General features: G+C 48.7%; 1 protein-coding gene across 1 annotated transcript in view; it reads left to right on the top strand.

The window, feature by feature from the left end:
• The window catches only part of LOC106022374, a 115,713-nt gene that overhangs the window by 25,201 nt on the left and 70,815 nt on the right, over positions 1-19,697 (top strand). The window contains 4 exon segments of the mRNA XM_040747920.1: positions 1,181-1,325; positions 11,979-12,137; positions 12,549-12,673; positions 15,150-15,332. Coding sequence (XP_040603854.1) covers positions 1,181-1,325; positions 11,979-12,137; positions 12,549-12,673; positions 15,150-15,332 — 612 coding nt within the window.

A 19,697-nucleotide genomic window follows, 5' to 3' on the forward strand; every position in this document is an offset into this window, starting at 1 on the left:
CCAGAGAGATGTCTCAGAAGTTAAGAACACTTGTTGCTCTTGCAGAAGACCGGGGTTCAGGTCCCAGCACCCACACAGCAGCTCACAACCATCTGTAACTCCAGTTCTAGGGGAATCAGTGGTCTCTTTAAACACACATATGGTATACAAGCATACAAGCAGGAAAAATACTCATGCAGATAAAATAAAATTTAAAAATAAGATGAAAAGTGATTGAGGGAAGGAATTGATGTTGGCCTCTGGCATTTATACATGTATGCATGTGTGTACACACATGATGTACATAAATTCATAAAAGCAAACACACATAAATAAAATAAAAGATCTTAAAAAGTATAAGATGGAGAGGGGCTGTATAGATAATTCCAGAAATTAAGAGCATTTCCTGCTCTTGCAGGAGACCTAGGTAGTGGCCAAACTACCTCTTACAGTGGGCCACAGGTGACAGTGTACTGGGGAAGTTGCCCATGGTGTACACACACACACACACACACACACACACACACACACACACACACAAAGTCCTCTTCACTCAGCCATCTTCATTGCTGTTTCACCTGAAACTGAACCTACTAAATCCCCAGAGTTTCTGGTCTAGCCTCTCAGTGTTTCCTTATGTGTTATATATGTCAAATGTGAACCCACATTGCTCAAGAACCTGAGTGTTAAGTGTATGAGGGCTGGACCAGTCATGTTCATGATGTCATCTATCCCATCAGGTACATAGTAGATGCTCAGAAAGTATTTGCAACAAATGGGTGACCAGATGGCTACACCAAGAGGGAAGTCAGGAGGGGCTGATGGACAGTCATAGAGTCTAGAGGTGACTTCCTTAGGACTGGGCCTGAGAGCGACAAGACATTTATATTCTGTGTTTATGTTGTTTTGTAATAAAGCTTTATTGGAATGCATCCATGTACATCTGATATATATATATATATACATATATATATATATATATATATTGGTATGCATGGAAACTGACCAGGCTCTGGGATAAGAGGTCTGGGGAATAGACATAGTCCCACTACATGCCACAGTAGGGCCACAGGTGACAGTGTGCCAGATAAATTGCTTATGGTATTGACATCAAGGAAGCTGGTGGGGTCACAGGGTCAACTGTAGGAACAGGGCCACTATGGGGTTGAGTGCTGAGTGATGGATGTCTTTCTCCAACCAGAGGTCAGTGCTGTCTCGCCTGTACCAAGCTCCCGAGGAGGACACAGAACTCCGCATCAACGCCTATCTGGCTCTGATGAGGTGCCCCAGTGAGGAGGTGTTTGCCCAGGTGCGGCACACACAGGCAACTGAGCGGTCCACCCAGGGTGAGTAGGGTAGTATGGGGTGTTATGGATGGGGCTGTGTGTCTCTTGGGGTGGGGCAGTGTGGTTAGGAGCTCCCCCACCCTTTACTTCTTTAGTCGCACTAGACAATTGACTCAGTGTGTTCCCCCACATGGCAGCCACAGCCCCCATCCTGCCCACGGATAACTAGGGAAAAGTCCTTCTCTCAGATCCTCAGTTTCTTTGAGGTCTGCCCACTCTGGCCAGAGGCACAGCAGTTCTGTGAGAGACACAGGGCCAGCCTGGTCTACAGGAGACCCTGGTGCAAGGAAGAGAGAACCACTAAGACAGAGATGGTGGCTACAAATCTTGGGTCCCTTTGACAATCAGCAAGTTCCGTTTAAAAGGGAACTCTGAACATAGTTCATGAACTTGGGGTGTGAATATATGAGATAAGTTCAGCTGACTAAAGAAAAACACAAACCCAATAACAGCTGGACAGCTATGATGGTGCACATCTGTAACTCTTGCGCTAGAGGTGATGCGGCAGAAGAATCATGAGTTCCATGCCTGCTTGGACTGCACATACCATGGCCCTGTTTTTAAAGAACAAAGACTGGGAGTGGGGGCGGGGTTAGGAGCGGGACTGGGGCTCAGTGGTAGACTACTTGCCTAATATTTGAAAGGCCTGGCCTTCATCCTGCACTGCAATTAAAATTTAAGAACAATTTTGCAGGAACACCAGACCTTGAGCAGAGACCCACTTCCCCTTCTGCCTGGGAGTAGGCAGCTGTAAGACAATGTTTAGTAAAAACATGTTTACTAAAAACGATACAATAAGTTCCTGGAAAAGGCCTTCCCACGGAAACCGCCCTGACCTCGACCTTGTCAAAAGACTAACCGCACCTTCAAAACCCACACACATCTACCTCTGGGGTCAGAGCAGAACCAGCCAGGGGAGAGGAGAGAGCAGAAGCTTCTCTGGTGGGAGCCTTTCTTAGGAAGTTTTCTTGAACCTTTTTGGAGCCTGTTTAAAGTTTTCTTTACATCGTTGAACGAGTCTCTGTGTTGTCAATCCCTGACACCCTCCGCACGTTCTCGGACACAGGCCACGCAGCAGACGTGACAATTGGAGGTCCTACTGAGATCGTGAAAGCGAGGTAAGTGGACGGGGCCTTCCCTTTTGCCAGCCAGGGACAAATGGAGGAAAATAGGAAAAGAAACAATAGGAAATAGTCCCTGGAAATTTAAATTACAGTATCACGTAAAAAAGTTGCTTGAAGAACAGGGGACTACAACCATGGCAGGCTTTTTAAAATGGATTGAACGAGGGAGTCCATGATTCATTACTGGGGAAGGCTTAAATGTCCCAGATTGGGAGGATGTTTGCTATGATATTCAGAGAGCTGGGTGTTGGTGGCATACGCCTTTAATCCCAACACTCGGGAGGCAGAGATAGGAAGGAATGAGGCCATCCTGGTCTATAGAGCAAGTTCCAGGACAGCCTCCAAAAGGATAGAGAGAAACCCAGTCTCAAAAAAAAAAAAAAAAGAAAAAAAAGAAAAAAAGAAAAAGAAAAAGAAAAAAAAAAGAAATAAAAAAAGGGTAAAATAAGAAATAAAATAAAAAATCTCCAGTCTTTCACCTGATCCACTTGAAAGACCCTGGCCCAGCACAGGCAGCTGAGGCTTATGGAAAATTCCGTTTCCCCCACAGCTCGGCTGAATAGTCATTCTTCTTTATCAGAAGAGAGCTCAGCTCAAGGTCTTCATGGCTGAATAGTCACTTACTATCAGAAGGGAACTCTGTCCAGGCAGGGACACAGGTGTCCACTGTCTGCATAGCCACACAGAAACCTATTGTTCCTCAGATAGGGCCAAGGCCGAGACTTGAGTTCCAAGCAAAACCTCAATTGCTCTCGATTCTGAGCCCCAGCCTCATTTAAATTGTCCAATCAGGGACCTGTAACTAGGCTTCTCGCTTCTGTACTACGCTTTTTTGCTATAAAAGAACCCCTGAGTCCCCAGCTCGGGGCGCTCAGCCCCCCAAGACTGAGACGCCCGGGTACCCGTGTGTAAATAAAGCCTCTTGCTGTTGCATCCAAGCTCGTGGTCTCGTTGTTCCTTGGGTTCGGGTCTCCTTCCCGTGAAAGTCCCCCGCCTGGGGTCTTTCATTTGGTGCGTTGGCCGGGAATGTGAGACCCCCGCCCAGGGACCACCGACCCACTTCTGGGAGGTAAGAATTGTCCGGACTAAATTTCTGTTGTTTCTGTTGTCTGCTGTCTGTCTATGCCTGTTATTTTCTCGCGCCTGCGTTTGTAGTATACAGCTGTATACATTTGTATTTGGCGGCACCGAGGAGGAATTGACGGATTCGTACTCCCGACCGCAGCTCCAGGAGACGTCCTGGTAGCGTTTGGAGTCCTTAGGGACTCGTTTGTTTGGGGTAGATGTCAATCTGCCCCATTTGTATTTGGAGTCCTTAGGGACTCGTTTGTTTGGGGTAGATGCCTAGGAATCTGCCCCGTCTGTTTGGGGAACCCCCCTCTGACAGAGGGATTTTCCATCCTGGTAGGGGACGAGGGCGGGAGGCCCCCGTCCCCGAGCCCAACTGAAGTTTTGCTTTTGACTTTACGTAAAAGCCGCGCAGCGAAAATCTGTTCGCTTTTGTTTCTTATTTGTTTGTTTGTCTTAGTCATCACTCTCGAGAAGATGGGCCAGACAGTTACCACTCCGCTCAGTTTGACCCTCTCACATTGGCCACAGGTTCAGGAGTATGCTCGTAACTGGACTGTCGATGTGCGCAAGAAGGAATGGATCACCTTCTGCTCTTCCGAGTGGCCAGCTTTTAATGTTGGCTGGCCCCGGGATGGCACCTTTAACTCTCAAATTATCTTCCAGGTGAAAGAGAAAGTGATGGATCCTGGGCCCCACGGCCGTCCGAACCAAGTACCCTACATAGTCACCTGGGAAGCGTTAGTTCATAATCCTCCTACCTGGGTGTGTCCCTTTGTGCACCCCGGAGGGCCCCCCTCCTCCTCCTCCCTAACCCCCGCCAATTCCAAACCATCCGCACCCCCCTTCCGCCCCCTTTGACCCCCTCCCCGCATCCTCAGTCCTCCCATTCTGGCCTGTACCCCACCGTAACTAAGCAGAAAGAGAAAAAAGGAGACCCCAAAGTCCTCCCTCCAGAAGACGGTCTCCTGTTGGATTTACTGACGGAGGAACCTCCCCCGTACCAGGCTCCTCCGGCAGGTCAACAGGCAGCAGCTGAGGCCGCAGCAGCAGCCGCAGAGGCCCAACCTTCGCCTCCCACCGACCCGGAGCCCTCAGCTATGGCCTCTAGACTGCGAGGCCGCAGGGAGCAGCCCGCTCCGGATTCCACTGCCCTGCCCCTCCGGACGGGCCATGATGGCCAATTACAGTACTGGCCGTTTTCTGCCTCTGATCTTTATAACTGGAAAAATAATAACCCCTCCTTTTCAGCAGATCCTGTGAGACTGACTGATTTATTGGAGTCGGTTCTTACTACTCATCAGCCCACCTGGGACGATTGCCAACAGCTTTTACAGGTCCTCCTCACTTCGGAGGAAAAACAGCGGGTCCTTCTTGAAGCCCGGAAGAATGTTCCTGGGGCAAATGGACAACCTACGCAGCTTCCAAATGAAATTGATGCTGCTTTTCCCCTCGACCACCCAGACTGGGACTTCACCACTGAGGCAGGTAGGACCCATCTACGTCTTTATTGCCAGTTGCTTGTAGCGGGTCTCCGAGGGGCAGGTAAGCGTCCTACCAATTTGGCCCAGGTAAGACAGATAGTTCAGAAGGCAGAGGAATCGCCAGCCGCATTTTTAGAGAGACTTAAGGAGGCTTACAGAATGTATACTCCATATGACCCTGAGGACCCCGGGCAAGCTACTAGCCTGACCATGTCCTTCATTTGGCAGTCGGCTGCTGACATCAGAAACAAATTGCAGCGGCTAGAGAATTTACAGGGTTATACTCTACCAGATGTATTAAAAGAGGCGGAGCGCATCTTTAACAAGAGAGAAACACGGGAGGAAAGGGAAGAGAGATGGAGAAAAGAGGACCAAGAAAGGGCAGAACGTCAGAGACAGGAAATGGAAGAGAAGGAGAGAGAGAGGGACAAGAAGCGTAATAGAGAAATGACTAAACTGTTGGCCACAGTAGTAGCAGAGCAGAGACAGGACAGGCAGAGAGAGGGACAAAGGGGGCCTCGCCTAGAAAGAGACCAATGTGCATATTGCAAGGAGAGAGGACACTGGGCTAGAGAATGCCCCAAGAACAAGAAACAGAGAAGGGCATTTCAAAGGCCCAAACCTCGTTCTCAGACCTCTGACCTCCTGAGCCTCGAAGATTAGGGAGGTCAGGGCCAGGAGCCCCCCCCTGAGCCCCGGATAACCATACCAGTAGGGGGGTGCCCGGTCACCTTCCTGGTTGACACGGGGGCTCAACACTCTGTTCTAAATCGGTCACCCGGCCCCCTGAGCCGCCGAACTGCCTGGGTACAAGGAGCCACCGGCGGGAAACAATATCGATGGACCACGGACCGCCAGCTCCACCTAGCGACCGGTAAGGTGATGCACTCCTTTTTACATGTTCCTGACTGTCCATACCCCCTCCTGGGTCGAGACCTCCTAACGAAGTTAAAGGCTCAAGTACATTTCGAGAAAGCCAACATAAGAGTCACGGGGCCAGAAGGGGCCCCACTCACGGTGCTGACCATAGCCTTAGAAGAAGAATATAGAATACATGAGCCCAAGGATGACTCTTTTAAGGTCGAGGACCGCTGGCTGACCGACTTTCCCCAGTCCTGGGCAGAGACTGGAGGAATGGGACTAGCCCTCCAGCAGGCTCCCATCATAGTCCATTTAAAGGCATCTGCTCTCCCGGCCTCAATTAAACAATATCCTATGTCCCGGGAGGCCCGCGATGGGATCAAACCTCACATTAGGAGGCTACTGGAGCAGGGCATTCTAACTCCCTGCCGGTCCCCCTGGAACACTCCCCTGTTGCCAGTCAAGAAGCCTGGAACCAATGACTATAGGCCGGTCCAGGACCTCCGGGAAGTCAATAAGCGAGTTGAGGACATACACCCCACGGTCCCCAATCCCTATAACCTCCTGAGTGGACTGCCACCTGACTATGTTTGGTACTCAGTCCTGGATTTAAAGGATGCCTTCTTCTGCCTACGGTTACACAAAGACAGTCAGCCACTGTTTGCCTTTGAGTGGCAGGATGCAGACCTGGGAATCTCGGGACAACTTACATGGACTAGGTTGCCCCAAGGGTTCAAAAATAGCCCCACCCTCTTTGATGAGGCCTTGCATCAGGATTTGGCCGGATTTAGAGTCCACCACCCTGAGGTCATCCTCTTACAATATGTGGATGACATCCTGATAGCCACCAAAACAGAGGAGGAATGCCTGAGGGGGACAGAAGCTCTCTTAAAGACTTTAGGAGACTTGGGGTATAGGGCCTCTGCCAAAAAGGCCCAAATCTGCCGGACCCAGGTCACCTACTTGGGGTACAAAATCCAGGATGGAAAACGTTGGCTAACAGAAGCCTGCAAACAGGCCATACTTGACATCCCTCCTCCCAAGACCCCCCGAAAACTAAGGGAATTCTTGGGAACGGCAGGTTTCTGTAGACTGTGGATCCCCGGGTTTGCGGAGATGGCAGCACCCCTGTACCCCCTCACCAAGACGGGGGCTGCTTTTGACTGGGGGGAGAGCCAGGAAAAAGCCTTCATGGACATCAAGAAGGCTCTGCTCTGCTCCCCAGCTCTGGGGTTACCTGATCTGACTAAACCCTTTGACTTATTCGTGGCTGAGCAAGAGGGTTATGCGAAGGGGGTCCTAACTCAAAAACTTGGGCCCTGGAGACGACCGGTCGCCTATCTATCTAAGAGATTAGACCCCGTAGCCCGGGTACCCATGTGTAAATAAAGCCTCTTGCTGTTGCATCCAAGCTCGTGGTCTCGTTGTTCCTTGGGTTCGGGTCTCCTTCCCGTGAAAGTCCCCCGCCTGGGGTCTTTCACACTGAGGTCAGGAAAGTAAAGGGGAACTGAGAGATCTAAAAGGCTGGCCAGTAAGGCTATGCGGATGTGTTAAAAAGGGGTACCAAACTAGGGGTACCGGATTAAATCTCCAGGCCTTCGCCTGACAAAGGTCAGGAAAGTAAGGGGACCCTGAGAGATTGCCCTCAGATGGGGGGTGGATTGGATTAAATCTCCAGGCCTTTGCCTGACACCAAGGTCAGGAAAGAAAGGGGAACCTGAGAGATCACCCTCAGTTGGAGGATGGATTAAAAGTGGGTGAATTGAAAATTGGTAACGGTTAATAAAGGAGGTACTGGTATTAAGTAAAAGAAAAAGAAAAAGACAAAGGTATATGGAATGGAAATTTTTGTTTACATTTAAGTTCTATTTTGTGAGTCATCTCTATAAACTTTTGGCCAAAAGCCTGGCCTCTCCACCTTGCATCTACAGAGTTACAAGGAGTAGGTACGGCTGTACCCCATGACTATAGCTCAAATGGAGGAATGATAAAAAAACATACAGGACTTTTTAACCTTTTTAGTTCAAGGATTGGCTGGAGTTGTTCTTTTACATAGATTTCAATTAAGGGAGCTTCATTGCAACAGACTAATCATGACCTAGGGAAAAAGGATGACTAAAAGATACATGTATGTTCTGAATGTATGGTGTGGCCATACTGGTATGTATGAAATGTGATTGTGAATGCGTGAGTGTGAACTGCTTATATGATTAAAAGGATACTTAAATCCCTTCAAAAATAGTTCAGAAGCTACCTAGATTGCTTTATATACAGCCAAAAGGAACATCCAGCCAGTCTGTTAATGTTTTAACAGAAAAATTTAAGATACAAATGAGGCCTTGTCAGCTAGTGAGAGCTCTACAGGTTAGATTGGGAAAGACTGCTCACAGACTTCAAATAATTTTCAAAAGTTATTTGGACACAGTATAGTTTACAATCTTTGAGTGATTTTCAGAAGTTTTTTGGAAATACTTAATGGATATGTCCTTTTTAATGGGCATCTACAAATAATCTAAGTAGTAATCCCAATTTATCTAGATAGTTAACCAAGGAGGGTAGACAAATCCTTCTACTGTTATGGTCCAGCTTCAACAGTTCAAAAAAATTTTTTAGAAAATAAAAAAGGGGGAATAATGCCCCCAGTCCCCACATGACTCATCAAATAATACACTCCTCATTTAAAAATTGTATAATGTGAATGCCAGTGAGCTTCAGACAGATTCTGGCATGATGGAACTTGAGCAACCATTGCTCAGGTCAAATGGAGACATCCATACACTAGACAGTGGAGAAGACCCTAATTTGGGGTTGAGGGCATGTTTGTGTTTTCTTGCAGGAAAAGAATAAAGCTTTGGCAGCTGTCAGACCATTTAGTGAGATACATGGAGCAGAGAAAAACTGGACCTGAGACCATGGGAGCCTACCTAAGCCAGTTTGAGTGAGATCTCCTAAATCAGTGTTCCTGACCCTTGATGTCATCGAATCTAGAGCCCAAGAAAGAAAGAAAACAGGCAGTTCGAGATTTCCAGTTTCTCAACAGACCTGCTGCATCAACCTTCCGGACCCATGAGTTTTCATCGTGAAGCCAACAGAGAAAAAAGGACCCATTTAAAGCATTTGGACATTGGTATGGACTATGATGAGTGGCAAAAGCCTCTTTTCAGTATTTGAACAGGACATGGTCACTTGAAATATCAGACTTGATGGTTCCTGTTTCTGGAATCATGACTAGGCCAGTGTATTTTTCTGGAGAAATGCAACTTGTCCTAATGTGACAACTATTGTTCATATTTTTCATAATGCTACATGTGTAACATCAATGATTGTGCCCAATGTATCTGTGCAAGTGCACTTTCTAAATGCTTTCCTGAGCAGATCTTGAAACGATTGTAAACTCTATCAAATTGTAAATGTAAATCACATACGGGTTACCCTTGTAACAGAATGTAAATCACGTGCATGTTACCCTTGTAACAGATGAAGGCTGGTAGAATGTTATGGCCCAGATCTGGTGATGGGTATGGTGATGGAGAGGCGCTATGTCAATGGGGGTCCTGGAAATGGTGGCAGTGGCAGTAAGCATTCTGGCTTTATGCCGAGCTCAAATGTGCCTTGTTCCAGAGGCAAGAGATCCGTAACCAAGTATTGCTTAGCTTAGCCCATGGCAATCCCGATAGCCATGAAGGTTGGTTACAGATGATTTAAGGTTGGGGTCACTCCGACGACGGGCAACCTGTGGGGAAGACCCCTCCCACCTAAGACAGGGGTTCAAGGTCCCCCAAAGACGGGAAAGGGAGGGTGACTCTACTTGACCTAAGCCAGGAGTGCCTCATTTGAAAATAAAAAGGGGTGAATTGTGGGAACACCAGACCTTGAGCAGAGACCCATTTCCCCTTCTGCCTGGGAGTAGGCAGCTGTAAGACAATGTTTAGTAAAAACATGTTTACTAAAAACGATACAATAAGTTCCTGGAAAAGACCTTCCCACGGAAACCGCCCTGACCTCGACCTTGTCAAAAGACTAACCGCACCTTCAAAACCCACACACATCCACCTTTGGGGTCAGAGCAGAACCAGCCAGGGGAGAGGAGAGAGCAGAAGCTTCTCTGGTGGGAGCCTTTCTTAGGAAGTTTTCTTGAACCTTTTTGGAGCCTGTTTAAAGTTTTCTTTACATCGTTGAACGAGTCTCTGTGTTGTCAATCCCTGACACCCTCCGCACGTTCTCGGACACAGGCCACGCAGCAGACGTGACACAATTTAAAAATTTATGCAATGCATAGCATGTTAGCATCTGGGTTTCAAGCCCAGCACAGCCCTCCCTTGCCTGTGTGTCCCAGGAGAGGGACTCCCGTTGCTATAAGCCTCTGATTCTATGTCTTTGAAATGGGGACTGCATGTACCTCAGGGTGTGCTGAGGGGCCGATGAGCTGAGGCATGAGGATGTGGGGGTCTTTCCTTCTCTGCAGTCATGTTTGAAAGGGCAGGGCAGGAAGATGAGTGGACAGTGAAGGCCTTCTTCCCCCAACCCAGGGATGCATTCCCTGAGACCAGCTTTCCAGAGTGGCATCAAAACTTCAACACAGTGCTAGAGAGTTTGCCTGGCTCTGCCCCTAGCACTGCAGCCAACCAGCCAACCAGCCAATCAACAAACATCTTGGAGCACAGAGGCAAACAGCACACATGTGCGCCCCCTTCCGTTTTACTTGTCTCCACCGAGGACTGGAGGCTGTTTCTAGTTATGAGCCATTAGCATCAAGGACCCAGCGTGACCTGCCCACACATCTGCCTGAGGTGACTTGACGTTTTCCTGAAACTAAACCACCTATTCAAGTGGTGTGTTCATTTGAAGTAGATGCAGGGCCAATGACCTGGTTCAGTGACAGAGCGCTTGCATTGCATGTGCAATGAGGCCTTTGCCTCCATCTTTCGCACAGCAAAATGAAACAAAATAACAAACCAGTCCCATGTTTCAAATGATCCTCTGAGGAAATAGGGTCACCAGAAGATGTAACCCTAGTGTCAGGCTTGGGCATGAGGAAGGGGGTGATGTTGGGACTTTGTCTTGAATCACAGTAGTCAGCCTGCTAAGCTTCTAAGGGATCAGCCAGGAGCTGTAGATGCCAGGCTGTATGCTGCCCGGTGGGATAAATGGGTGCCCTGCCCCAGGCCTGTTCCATGGTCAGATGTTTGGAAAACTTCTAGCTGTGCCTTCTGGGAGCTTACAGTATCTTATGCCAGGGTTCCCATCGGGCTGATATCCCTATGGACCCTCGCCTACTAGTGCACCCATTTCTTCTCACCCCTGCAGGACCCTGCCAGGGTCTCCATCATGGACCACGCGTCACCCCGTTGTCTGCTCTGAGATAATTAGGCTCTCTAGTTCTGGCTCTGGCTTTGACTGACCTTTGCCAACAGTCCCTTGAGAAATGTTACTTCATTTCATTGATGAGGATCACGAGGCTCAGAGCTAGAGTGAACATCCCCAGTGCACTCAGAAGTAACAGAAGTGAGGCCCAGGGGCGGCTCAGCCAGTAAAAGGCAAAGACATGCCTTTGATCTCCAGAGCCCACATAGAAAGAGTGTGTCATCACATGTTTGTAATCAGTGCTGCGGAGGGGACACAGGTGGACCTCTCAAGATCACTGAGAAAAGTGAGAAACCCTGCCCCCAAACAAACAACGTGGATGGTGCCCAAGAAACATCTGCAGCTGTCCCCCGGTCTCCACATGGTGCATGTATGTGTACACCTGCTTATACACAAGGTTTTAAAAGGCTCTGTGTAGACTGAGGATTCCAAATGCAGCTTGATATCCCATTTCACAGATGAGGTGGAGAGAGGTGGTAGCAACATCTTGAGGTGACACAGCTTGCATCCCTGCATCTGAACTAGGGTTCTGACTTGGGTATGACTTTCAAGTCAGGGCGTCCCACTTCATACTTTTCCTTTGCCTTCAGGCAAACTTATTAGGATCCGTACACAGGCTGGATCCTACTCCTGTTACCTTCAGGCTGCAGGGTGCTGAGCAGCCCTGGCATGGGTGTGTGGCAGGCCGGGGCTGAGCCAGAGAGTCTTGGCCAGTGGCTGACTGTGTGCCTGTTGCTGCCACTCTGCCCCAGTGGGCTCCTTTGTGTGGAGTCACATCCTGCAGCTGCTGGAGACGGATGATCCCCTGAAACGTGACCTTCGGGACTCCCTTTCTAAGGACATCCTCAGTCAGCAGTTCCAGACGGAAACCTGGAAACACTCATCTTACTCTGATGTCACCTTCCACTCAAGTACGGCTCACCTGGGTGCCACACGGCCTGGGGACACCAGAGCTCCAATCTCTAAGAACACGGGGACTAAGGATACTATTTCCCTTGCCTGGGTGACATGGAACATGTTCAGGGCCAGCCTGGACAACTTAGTGAGAACCTGTCCTAAAAAGTAGCGGAAGCACTTACCATGCTGCACAAGGGCCTGCATTAGGTCTCCATGTGGGCAGTGGGGGAAACTGCGGGAGTCTTCAGCTGAGGTCCCTGAACCACCTCAGCCATCCTGGGGAGTGGAGGGTATGAAGGGATGCTCTGGAGTCACCCTCAGCCCTCATCGGGTGAAGGAAATGATGCTTAACCCTCCCCTGGGGCAGCAGGCACTGTGGGTATAGCCTCTCTTTCTAGTTCCCAGGATCCTCTCTTTCCTCTTAGCATCTGGCAACCTGGGAGGCAACCTGGAGAGGATCCTCCTCTTCTCTCCCAGATCTTTTCTCCCTTGTTCTGCCACGGTGAACCTCACTGTTCATGCTGCTGGCTGGGCCTTTAACTTGCTGGAGGTAAGAGTGCTGGGCTTGTAGTCTCCTTAGCGCCTGTCCTGGAGGCAGGGCAAGGAGTGATCCCATATGCCCATTCATCTGTCCACCTGTCCCTTGATCCTGTTGTTCAACACTCATTCTATCATTTTTTGACCCTTCTAACCTTTCCACAGATATTGCAATACATCTGTCCACACATGTTATCCAAGTGTCCTTCCATCCAGCTCACCCCTCTCATTATCCACCCTCTTATCCATCCATCCATCCATCCATCCATCCATCCATCCATCCATCCATCCATCCATCCATCCCACTCACTCATCTATCCTTCCATTCATATCTCTGATCCATCCATCTATCCTTCTAATCCAGTTACTCATCCATTCCCTTCCCCACATATCTATCCATCTATCACTCACATTCACTCGTCCATCAATTTGTATTTCTACCTTCCATCTGTCTCCACCCATTCATCCATCCACATTCTATCCACCTACCCCCCATCTACATTTATCCATCTGTCTACCTACCATCCATTGAGAAATATTCCTCTTCTAGCTGACACTGTACCAAGCAATGTGCTTGGCTCTGGATACATGGTGATAAACAATTAAGGTGTGGTCCCTGCACTCCTGGTACTTTCCATTCTGAGAGACTATTATGGGAATTTTCTCCCTGGACTGGGGAGTACTAAGAAACTCCTACCTCCTCCATCTAAAGTCCAAATTACAAACAAAAGTTTGAATTCACTAGAGTTTGCTCCGAGGAACCAATGAATTCATTAATCTTACTTACAGAGCAGCTATGCTGGAAGTTGACGGCTCTTCCGAGACAACATAGATAGAACCCCTGTCCCTAGCCTTCTTAGTCTGTATACTCTAGTCCTTCTCTAAGGCCAAGAAGCCACATGCAGTTGGGACAGAATTGCATATAACTGACTGGGAGGAGCGATGGCTCTCCTCACCCCTTTCCACGAGGGATCAACCATCAACGAGTCCAGTAGTGACCATTTGCGAGCAGACAAAGCTGATCTCGTGAATATGGCAGGCAGTGTTGTTCTGAACAGGGTCTTACAACAGAGGGAAATGTCTGAAAGTAAACTGTTTATTTTGGGGCATGAGGTTTGAACTGAGACTGGAAGGATGGATATTGTATTAAATTTCTTGTTGCTGTGACAAGATCCATGGCAAAATCAGCTGAAGGAAAGAAGAGTTTGCTTTGGCTCAATTCAATAGTGCAGTGTATTATGTGGGAAGTCATGGTGGAGCAGGAGTGTGAGGTGGCTGGCCACATTGCGTCCACAGTTGGGAAGCGTATAATGTATGTGTGTTATATGTGCACACACACATAAATGTACACATATGCTGATGCACAGCTTGCTTTCTCTCTTTTATTTTAAAATATTGATTTATTGTCAGAGGTGCGGCCTTGGGCACCACGATGTGCATGAGGAGGGAGGAATTCAAATGTCTCCTTCCATCATGTAGGTTTGAGGTTAGAACTCACATCGTCAGCACTGGCTGCAAGCCCCTTATCTGCTGGACCATATCACTGGCTGACTTTCTCCTTTTTTATTCAGGCCAGACTCCAGTCCATAGAATGGAGCGCGTTCCGAGTGGGTCTTTCTTTCTCACTCTAGCTCTTTGCAGACACCTTATGGATGGACCCAGGGTGTGTTTCCATGGATGGTGGCTCTAAGTTCAGTCAGGTGGACCTCTGCAGAGCTGAGCAGGCTGCTAGTGAATGCAAAGGTCCCAGAAGAGGAAGAGAAGTGTTCACAAGGAACAGAGCTGAGGGAGGAGGGGGAGCAGAGAGGAACAGAGTGGAGAGGAGGGGGGAGCAGAGAGGAACAGAGTGGAGGGAGGGGTGAGTCAACAGGAAGATGGCAGATGGGAGGATGGTCAGAGGAAGGATTCATCCAGGAATCTTCCGGGCTAGTAGATGCCTCATGGGTAATTCCTGAGTCCCCATGCCCCTCAAGGGGATTCCACAACAGGGTCTGGGCGTTACCTTGCTGCTGTGTACGGGAAACCCAGGTGGGGGTGTGACACGTGTGGCCTGGGATGGGGATGTGAGAAGGGGGCTGCCCAGAAGAGGTGACATTTGAAGCTGCCAGAGTCCATAGGACATTTTGTCTGAAATTCCAAAGCTGTTCCCTGTTTCCTGAGCCCGCGTGGCCCCCAGGGACCCCGAGTGCTCCAGGCTAGCTTCCCAGGGGCCCCGAGTGCTCCAGGCTAGCCTCCCAGGGACCCCGAGTTCTCCAGGCTAGCCTCCCAGAGCCCTGTTTCCTGTTTCCTGAGCCCAGGTGGCCCTCAGGGACTCCGAGTTCTCCAGGCTAGCCTCCCAGGGCCCTGTTTCCTGTTTCCTGAGCCCGGGTGGCCCCCAGGGACCGGAGTGCTCCAGGCTAGCCTCCCAGGGCCTTGTTCCCAGTCCCATAGCCCTTGACTACCTGTGTGACTGGCTTCCTCATTAGTGAGCCTCTGGTTTCTCTCTCCAGCTGGGACTCCAGCTGGAAAGTGCAGAGGACATCATTGGCAGTGTGCTGGGCCGCAAATCCTTCTGGAAGCAGGAAGAGAAGAGAGAGACTGAGCCAGGGAACCCTTCAGGGCCAGAGCCAGGCCTGGATGGCTCTGGCTGTGCGGGGGAAAGATCCAGAAGGATGAAGGACCTCCAGGAGAAGGTAATAAATCAGATGTCCCCAACCCAGGCTCCCGGAAAGACTGTAGCTGCCCATACATCCCTCGTGGACAGCTGCTGACTAGGCCTGCCTGGTGTTGAAAAGGTGTTTGTCTAAGTGTAACCTCTACATGGAAAAGTCCCAAAGCCCCATCAGGATATGTGTCTACTTCTGTGTACCAGTGAGGCCAATACCCCAGGGAACCCTCTGCACTCTCTTCTACTCAGCACCCATCCCTAACCAAGGTAACCCCGGACCTAGCTTCTGACAGTGCCAATGACTCTTGCTTTATTTTTTTAACTTTTTTATTATATATTTAAATTAGAAACAAGCTTGCTTCCCATGTCAGTCCCAGTTCCCTCTCCCTCCCCTCCATGCCCACTCCCCCCCCCACTAAGCCCCCAGCCCCCTGCCCAATCCCCACTCTATTCCCCAGGGAGGGTGAGGCCCTCCATGGGGATCTCTACAGTCTGTTATTTCATTCTGGGGAGGGCCCAGGCCCTCCCCCAAGTGTCCAGATTGAGAGAGCATCCTTCATTGTGGAATGGGCACCCAAAGTCCATTTGTGTGTCAGGGATAAATACTGATCAACTACCCAAAGCCCCATAGATTGCCTAGGCCTCCTCACTGACACCCACATTCAGGGGTCTGGATCAGTCCCATGCTGGCCTCTCAGCCATCAATCTGGGGTCCAAGATCTCCCCCTTTTTCAGGTCAGCTGTTTCTCTGGGATTCACCAGCCCAGTCTTGATTCCTTTGCTCATCACTCCTCCCTCTCTGTCACTGGGTTCCAGGAGTTCAGTTCAGTGTTTAGCTGTGGGTGTCTGCCTCTGCTTCCGTCTGTCACTGGATGGAGGTTCTAGGATGCTATATAAGATAGTCGTCAAAAATCATTATCAGGGAGAGGCATTTAAAGTAGTCTCTCTGCTACTGCTTAGTTTGCCAGTTGGTATCATCCTTGTAGATCTCTGGAGATCTCACTAGTGCCAGATCTCCCCTCAAACCTAGGATGACTCCTTCTATTATGGTATCTCTCATCCTGCTGACTCCTGCTTTTTAAAATTAGCTTTGTAAAGCTGGTGCAGAGACATCCACCTACAACCCCAGTGCTGGGGTAGTGAGACAGGCCCCTGATGGTTAGCTAGCCTGGCATGACCAGGGTGCTCCAGCTTCACTGAGAGACTCTGCCTCAAAGAAAAAAGTGGATAGCGCTCGTGTGTGCGCGCGCTCAGACACTCTATGATCTGAGAATACTGACGTCACTCTCACCGAAGAGCTGATGACCCTATCATGCTCAGAGGAGTCATTTTGATTTGTTTCCTTTGAGATACTTTTACCCTGTAGCTCATGCTGGCCTCCAACTTGCCATCCTCCTGCCTCAGCCTCTTTGCTGATGCGATCACAGTTGAGGACCACCATGCCCATCTGACAAACTTCTTCATCTCCTATCATACTCCTTCTTCCCGTCCTGCTCCACCCTGGGGAGCTACTGAGAAGCTGCAGACTGCTCCACACTTTCTCAGACGTTACATAAATTGCAACATGTATTTAAAGCTTGCATTCACTCTTGCTCTGTTTCATTTACCCACTGCTGTGAGCTGCCCCGCGTCCCTGTGCAAGGCTGGGGGGTAGAACCTGGAGCCTTTCCCATGCTAGGTAACACTACTGCTGAGCTATCCCAGCCTTTTTTCTTTTTCTTTTTTCTTTTTATTTCTCTCTTTTTTTAGGCAGGGTCTCACTATGTAGCTTAGGTGGGCGTCAAACCCTCCATATGGGTTGGGGTGGCCTGGAACTTACTCTTCAGCTCATGCATACCTTCAAACACGTGATTCTCCTGCCTCATCCTTCTCGTGCTGGGATCTCAGGCCTACTCCATCTGCCAGGCTAGTATCTTATTTTAATCTGTTTCCCTAATGGCTAATTGTGATGAACCTATTTATTATTTTATTTTATGTATTTTTTTTTGTAACAGGGTCTTACTATTAGATCAGTTGGCTTCAAATTCAGAGATTTGCCTGTCTCTGCCTTCCATGTGCTGGGATGGAAGGTGTATACCATGCCCAGGCTTATGGATTTTTATTGCAAATGTGTGCACCTGTGTGTGCTCATGTGTGCACACACCCACATGGACATGGCACAGAATGTGTGTGGAGGTCAGAGGACAGCTTGCAGCTGTTGGTTCTCTCCTTCCATCATGTGGATGAAGGTTAGCAGGCTTGGCTGCAAGTACCTGAGCCATCTTGCCAGCCTTCTGGGCAGTTCTTCACGGGCTTATCTGCTATCCAGGTGTCTTCTTTGGTGAAATGCATATTCAAATATTAGGTTCATTTTATTTTGGGGGGTAATTTTCTTTTGGTTGTTTGAGACAGGGTTTGTAGCCCTGGTTGTCCTGGAACTCGCTCTGTAGACCAGGCTGATCTTGAATTCAGAGATCCACCTGCCTCTGCCTCCCAAGTGCTGGCATGTGCCAACACTGGCTGGGTTATTTTCTTACATGGGTTTTAGAAATTCTGTATTTTAGAAGTAAGTCATATTGTCAGATATGTGACTTGGAAATGCTATCTCATAGTTTATGGTGTGTCTCTTTATTCTCTTCTAGTGAGAATGGTTTTGTTGTTGAGTTTGGGGTTTTCTTCGCTTTTCTGTGATATGTGTGTCTGTGCATGCATGTGTGTGCATGTGTATATGTATGTGTGTACATGTATGTGCTTGCATGTGTGTGCATGCATGTGTGTATGTGTACATTATGTGTGTTATTGTGGATGTGAATATTTTTGTGTGTACCTGTGTTGATCTTGAGTATCTTCTTCTATCATGTCTATACCTTTTAAATTTTTTTATTTTATATTTGAGTGTTTCCACCGTGTGTATGCAGTAGCCATAAAGATCAGAATAGAGCATTAAATCCCCTGGAACTGTTGGTCTCCATGTGGGGACCGAAAACTGAACTTGGATCTTCTGCAAGAGCAGCCAGTGCTCTTAGTTGCTGAGGCATCTCTCCAGTCCCTCTACCTTAGTTTTTGGGACACAGTTTCTCACTGCTCCTGGAGCTCACCCCCATTCCACTAGAGTGGCTGGCCCCAGGTGCTCTCCTGACTGTACCTCCCCAGCACTGGGATTAAGGACATACTGTTATTATGCTTGCCTTATGTTTTTCTTGAGTACTGGGAACCCAGACTCAGTTCTTCGTGCTTGTGACAAGTGCTCTATTGACTGAGCCATCTCTCTGTCCCTGTGGTATTTTTTAAAAAATGTTTTATTTTATTTGAGTTTAAAAAAATTTCACTATGTAGCCCAGGTTGGCCTCACACTGACAACCTCCTGCCCCACCTCCCCAGTGCATGCTGGATCCCCAGCACCACATGAAACCAGACGTGGTGGCAATCACAGCACGCAGTAGATGGAGGCAGGAGGCTCGGGAGTTCAGAGTCGTTCTCAGCTATCCAGCAAGTTTGAGGACAGCCTGGGTTACATGAGATCCTATCAAAAGATAAAAATGAAAAGTCGTGCTATGAGTGGTCTTGGGTGTGCTTTTGTGGTATGTGCCTTGTTGTTGGAAGCCTGTCTTCAGCTGAGTTGATGAAGTCCCATTGCTGGTTATTGTCTTAGCAGAGACTCCGGGCACAGGTTTTCATGTGCATTGTGGAGGGTGGGGACCATGATAGGCACTCCCTCTGCCCCCAGCATTTGCTCTTGTAAAATGCCATTCTGTGTACATCTGAGAGCCAGCAACGTGGGTGGCTTGGGTGTGTACTGACATGTTTATACATAGACCAGATGTTAGCCCAAAGCCCAGGTGGGCTAGTTATAAACACTTTTTTTTTTTCTAGCTGGGCATGGTGGCATGTGCCTGTAACCCTAGCACTTAGAATGCAGAGGGATTTTTAGGCAAGCCTCAGCCTCACTGTGGGTTGGGACTCTGTTTAACAAAAACAAAACAAACATTTTTGTCTTAGAACGCAGTCTCCATAGTCTGTTATCTTCTCGTGTTTCATACTCACATCCCAGGAAGTATTTGGCTAAGACAAAGAGAATAACGACAGATACTCCATCTCCATATTGGCAAGACAACAGGAGGGCGGGGTCTGTGGTGCACAGAACAGCCATGTCATACACTGGCAGCTTCCCTTGGCTCTGGTCACCCCTTACTGAGGGATGGGTAGACACACTAATATTTCTGTCTTCAAAAGAAGCCATGGGTTTGGATTTTATATAAGATCTCCTAACTTTCAAATGTTATAAAGTCCATGTCATAGCATGAAAAAACGATGAGGGAGTAGGAGACCATCATGGACCAGAGTGCAGCTCAGGTGGCTGGACGGGATCCCAGACAGGGATGCTGAAGGGGGAACCAAGGAAAAGCAGCTG

The sequence above is a fragment of the Mesocricetus auratus genome, unplaced genomic scaffold, assembly GCF_017639785.1.
Source record: "Mesocricetus auratus isolate SY011 unplaced genomic scaffold, BCM_Maur_2.0 Super-Scaffold_100007, whole genome shotgun sequence".
Classification (NCBI taxonomy): domain Eukaryota; kingdom Metazoa; phylum Chordata; class Mammalia; order Rodentia; family Cricetidae; genus Mesocricetus; species Mesocricetus auratus.